The sequence below is a fragment of the Solanum tuberosum genome, unplaced genomic scaffold (genome assembly GCF_000226075.1).
Source record: "Solanum tuberosum cultivar DM 1-3 516 R44 unplaced genomic scaffold, SolTub_3.0 scf00016, whole genome shotgun sequence".
Classification (NCBI taxonomy): Eukaryota; Viridiplantae; Streptophyta; class Magnoliopsida; order Solanales; family Solanaceae; genus Solanum; species Solanum tuberosum.
Genome location: NW_006238942.1, coordinates 3,131,535 through 3,137,165, shown reverse-complemented (window position 1 = coordinate 3,137,165; position 5,631 = coordinate 3,131,535). Strand labels below are relative to the sequence as shown.

The 5,631-nt window shown below is 33.1% G+C and overlaps 1 protein-coding gene across 1 annotated transcript; it reads left to right on the top strand.

Annotated features, from left to right (window-relative positions):
- Positions 1-1,653: 1,653 nt before the first annotated feature.
- Positions 1,654-5,331, top strand: LOC102586756 (spermidine synthase 1). The gene is made up of 9 exons (XM_006340054.2): positions 1,654-1,917; positions 2,820-2,896; positions 2,990-3,112; positions 3,681-3,785; positions 4,074-4,146; positions 4,254-4,325; positions 4,399-4,594; positions 4,750-4,879; positions 4,983-5,331. The coding sequence occupies exons 1-9, from the start codon at positions 1,830-1,832 to the stop codon at positions 5,046-5,048; spliced, it is 930 nt and encodes a 309-aa protein (XP_006340116.1). The 5' UTR covers positions 1,654-1,829; the 3' UTR covers positions 5,049-5,331.
- Positions 5,332-5,631: the final 300 nt, after the last annotated feature.

Here is a 5,631-nt window from a genome sequence, read left to right as displayed (position 1 = left end):
ATCTTGTTGGGAGCGTCACCTAGATCATGCAGTGCGCAATCCAAATTTAATCAAAATTGTAATGTGAATTTCGGACACCAAAGGAAGAAAAATAAAATGTGGAACAAATAGATTATGAAGTGCAATGCACGATCCAAATTTAATCAAAATTGTGATGTAGATTCCGGACACCAAAGAGAGAAAATGAAAATGTGGAAAGACCAATATAGGTTGTGATGCAGTGATAGAACTACTTTATCTTTAATCAAAGGTCTCAGTTTACTTGAGTATGAAAATTATCTTGTTGAAAGTGTCATCCCTAAATAGATTAGGCAGTGCGTGATCCAAATTTAATTAAAATTTTAATGTGGAGTCAGGAGGGAGAAAAAGAAAATGTGGAAAGGGGTGCTAAAAAGGATGATGCCACTGCCACCTATGACCTACCAAAGATAAGATACTCATCACAAATTGTGAGACCAATCCCCACCCCCACCACCGACCCCTCATATCTAAACCCTAATTGAGAACCCCATCATTTTATAATCAATAGTCAATCTTCAAAAAATTGATAAAAATTATTTATAATGATATCTTTTCGTAATAAATAATTGTTACTACTTTTGAATATTTCAGACTTAGTTTTAAAATTTACGTTGAAATTCACGCTAAAAGTTACTCCATGCATCCCCTCTTATAAGATTGAGACTCTGTTTTTAGACCGTTTTGAATTAATTGACACTTATATTTGGAATTATTTTTAATTTTAATATTCACATTCTGTATTTAATGATATAATATATCAAAAACCATAACATTTAAAAGATATTTTTGGTATATTTTATAGGAGTGTATTCCCACATGTACATTAACTTTAACTTGATACACCCTCAATTTCATATTAAATGACTTTTTAAGGCAACACATTTATTAACAATAATCATCCATGAACATAGTTTAAACCATATTTTCCTTTATTATCCTTTGTAAAATCATAAATATAACTTTGTAAATAGTGTAATTTATATCCTAGAAAATATCAAATCATTAAAAAAAACTAAACATCCATCTTGAACTTTTAACAATTCAATTATTTTGAACAATAAAAAGAAATACCAAAAATTCATTTGATATGAAATAGATTAATTATGTGTTTCAATTTTGAGTGCACACATCCAGGGGTGGAGCTAGCCTTCTGTTAGAGGTTCATCTGAATCCTCTTTGGCGAAATATATTACTATTTAGACATGGTTAAAATTACTTTCTCTGTCCCTAATTACTTGTCTACTTTTGAATTGACACACCTATTAAAAAATCAATTATTGGCATTGTGAGTTTACCATTTTATCCCTATTAATTATGAAGTGGATGAATTAAAAACTTAAGATTTTCAAGAAGTTCTACATTTTTCAAAGTAATTAATTGAGGATATAATAGGTAAAAATATTTTGTCCAGTAATTAGAGATAATTAAAAAAAAAAAATGAAAAAATAATTAAGGACAAAGAAAATATCTTTTATGTATATATAGTAAATATTAAACTCCTTCAGATGGTTGATGTATTTAGTTCTTCAAATTTTAAATCCCTCCGTTAAAAATTCTAGCACATATCCTCTCTCGAAATTGTATTGGGGCAGCATAAAATAATTCTGAATTAAATGAGTAGATAGATAGTCCGTGAAGTGAGAGGCAAAAAAGGTGTGATTCCAAAAACAGAAGGAAGAGGACAATCAAATCAATAGCGTATTTCGTAAGCATTTCTACGGTTTCGTACCCGAATCCACAATTCTTTTTTTCCTCCTATATAAATAAAAATAGGGGAGAGGTAGAGAAGAGAAGGTTGTGCTGTGTCAATGGAAGAAGCGAATAATGAGAAAGAATCTCCCTACATTTCTTCTATCTTACCTGGATGGTTCTCTGAGATTAGCCCACTTTGGCCTGGTATGCTATGCTATGCATTTCTACATATATCACCAACATTTTACGTCTTTTAATCCAAACGAAAATGGATTTTCACGATTCATAGATTTTCAGATTGAGACGTTGTTGTTGTTATTGATTGAAATACTTGCTCTGCTTTTTAGGATAATCTCTGCAATTGTGTTTTTGTTGAGATTTTAGTAGATATGGTGTGCTTGCTGCTTATATGTTGGATCTATCTATTTCTGCATCTATATGTTGAATTGATTTTTTGGATGATTGCTTGCACTTGAGAAACAAGTGTTTCCTGAGTATGATAAAAAAAAATGGTTTATTGTGTTTAGGTTTACTATTTTCTACTTTTCTGTGCATTGCCAAAACCACACATCTTTTTTTTTATGCTTTTCTGTAACCTGTAAAATGAATGTTTTGGCTTTGCGAATTCAAATAAACTCAACTCAACTGTGTCTAGCTTCCAAACGATACGAGTAGTTATCTGTTATATTAAACCTTATGTATTCAGTCCACTCTACTCGTAGTATTCAAAGTATAGATATTTAATTATTGATTATTTTTACCTGACCGTTAACTTAATGCAATGGTAAGCTTCAAATCAACTATGTTTTGCGAATCTCACATAGGTGGAGTTTTCACTTTGTAGATTACTAACATAATTTTTCTATATGGCGAATTTGTCAGTTTTTCATTTCTGTATAATATGTGGAAGATTTTGAAATTCATTTATTTTTACTTACACTTCTTGAATTCTAAGCTTTAGAATCCTAACATGTTGGATCGGTTATATGTGTGGACCTACATAGTTAAATGCTCGTCAGTCAGTTGTAATGATGAGTTTCTTAACCTTCTTATGATTTCCATAATTATGGGACAAACTAATTTTGAAGTTGGAAATTTATATGCAGGGGAAGCACACTCATTGAAGGTTGAAAAGATATTATTTCAGGGGAAGTCAGATTACCAAAATGTCATGGTTTTTCAGGTAATTCATGCCTTGAGTTTGTTTCTCTCACTATTTGATGGAATGGGCGCTCTTTAATTTGATGCTCATTACATAAGTTTATTTCTGCTGCAGTCATCAACTTATGGGAAAGTGCTTATTTTGGATGGTGTGATACAACTCACAGAGCGGGATGAATGTGCTTACCAAGAAATGATCACTCATCTCCCACTTTGCTCAATTCTAAACCCTAGAAAGGTCCATTACTCAATAGTGAAATTTAACATCTCAGTATGGAATATAAATCTTGGAGATTATGTAGTTTTGATGTGTATGTAATGTCAATCTTGTATTCTTTTGGCACTTTGCTAGTTTCCGTTGACAATGGCACAAACTCAAAATTAGAGAAGATATATCCCCGTCTGCTTCTTACTTTGTAAATAACAAGTATAATGCTTGTGGTCAGTTCTCACTAGTCATATTTTGCAAAGAACAGATATAGGTAATTAGCACCTCTCTCAAAACCAAACTTCTTTCCTCTTAAACTTACTATATGTGATAATTTTTGCATCCTATTTTCTGTGGCTTTGCCTAGTAATTTCATTTTGTAGTAAGTCTATACGCATGTTCGTACATGCTATCATCTTGGTTTTCAGAAGGGCTGAATTTAAAAGGGAATGAGAACTTGTAAGTGGGAAGACTGCCAGCCTTTACTAAGAATCGCATCACTGCATGCATTCTTAGTTTGGCCAAGAGATACTTTATGGAATTAGATTAGTGTCTTCTACTTGTGTGCCAAACTTCAAGTTTGATTTTCTTACTTTAGGTGTTGGTTATTGGAGGAGGTGATGGTGGTGTCTTGCGTGAGGTGTCTCGGCATTCTTCTGTTGAACAGATAGACATATGTGAGATTGACAAGATGGTAATTGATGTAAGTCATCTGGCTTCTTCATTCTTTTAATTAAAGTTGTACTTTGTTCTTTTTTTCTCTTATCTGCACCAAGGGTAGAGAAAAATTGTTGAATTTGGCAAGTCTAAAGATTGTACACATTTGTTTTCGAGTACCCTGTGGCATATTCAGTCTTGATGTGGTAGATGCAGCAAAACTCATTCCTTTCTATGATCCCTGTAGTTCATTGCTCATCAGTTTGCTCGGAAATTTTGATTTTGGTGGAGCATTGCTCTATAATGATTTCATAATTCCTTTTTCTTTTTTCAGGTCTCTAAACAATTTTTCCCTAATGTAGCCATAGGATATGAGGATCCCCGAGTTAAACTCCATGTTGGTGATGGTATGATCTGAGAAGATGACAGAACTAATTTCTTTTTTTGTTGGTCTTTTGTGAATTTATCGATTAACTGTTCATGGGCTTTTCCTTTTCCTCTCCCATTTCTGTAGGAGTTGCATTTTTGAAAAATGTTCCAGAAGGAACTTATGATGCAGTTATAGTGGATTCCTCTGATCCCATAGGTAATCTCTTTACTTTCCTACTGCCTGTGTTGTTGAAATTTCATCTCTTAAACTTTTCTTCTTTTAACTCTAGGTCCAGCACAAGAGTTGTTCGAAAAGCCTTTCTTTGAATCAGTAGCAAGGGCTCTGCGTCCTGGAGGAGTTGTCTGTACTCAGGCTGAAAGCATATGGCTTCACATGCACATAATTGAAGATATCGTGGCAAACTGCCGCCAGATCTTCAAAGGCTCAATCAACTATGCCTGGACCACAGTTCCTACTTATCCAAGGTACACTTTCAGGATATTTTCTGATATATATGCATTCTTTTGTTAATCTTGTTTGTCATTCATGCCTTTAATTTTGGATGGTGGTGAAACTGAGAATACCTGACTGTTGATGTATTGATCCCAATTTGGTTTGTTTTTACTGTCTTTTATTTCAGTGGTGTTATTGGTTTCATGGTCTGCTCTACCGAGGGACCTGCGGTTGATTTCAAGAATCCAATTAACCCAATTGATGCTGACGATAGCCACACCAAAACTAGAGGACCCTTGAAGTTCTACAACTCTGAGGTATGATGTCATTCTGCTCTCTGGTTCCTTTTTCTAATACACACTCACTTCTCTAGTACGTAGTGTGTGTTTGACTTGTTCCTCTTCATAATTTTGCCCCCAGATTCACTCTGCATCGTTCTGTTTGCCGTCTTTTGCGAAGAGGGTGATTGAATCCAAAGGAAAATGAGTCCTTAGTGGAGCAGGATTTAGCCGTTTTAGAACACTTCTTTCCCACTCTATACAAGATTGGAACATCTAGCATTGGAACTTTTATGTTTAATTTGATATTGTGACTAGGCAGTTGGATCCAGAGATGTATTGTTCACGGTGGCTTATAAATGCCTTGCTGATTTTGTTCTAGTTGTAATAATCATGTTGAGCTCAGTGATTGAAGTTTTTCTACGGAGTAATTGCACCTCTTTTCTCTCCATTCGCTATTATATGAAAATGTATTGAGTCCTTTTGGTCAAGCTTTCGAGATCTATTTATATTGGGAGTCAATTTTGTCAAAAGTGAATGTTCAGATAAGTGCTTGTGTAACATTTTATTTTGGAAAAATCATACCATATACACATATACACATTTAAGGGATAATATTATGAGTTTTAAACACACTCTTAAAAAATTCTTCCTTATAACAATTTATTTACGGGTTATAGCATATTACTTAAATATAACTTTATTTAAAAATCAATTACAATTTAATTTTAAAAATGATTAATCTCTTTATATTTTTATTATTATTAATTATTAATAGTTAATTAATTTAA

Coding starts and splice junctions, on each gene's coding strand:
- LOC102586756 (XM_006340054.2), top strand. CDS start 1,830: ATGGAAGAAGCGAATAATGAGAAAGAATCTCCCTACATTTCTTCTATC. Junction 1,918..2,819: donor GATTAGCCCACTTTGGCCTG/GTATGCTATGCT, acceptor ATTTATATGCAG/GGGAAGCACACTCATTGAAG. Junction 4,880..4,982: donor TGAAGTTCTACAACTCTGAG/GTATGATGTCAT, acceptor TTTTGCCCCCAG/ATTCACTCTGCATCGTTCTG.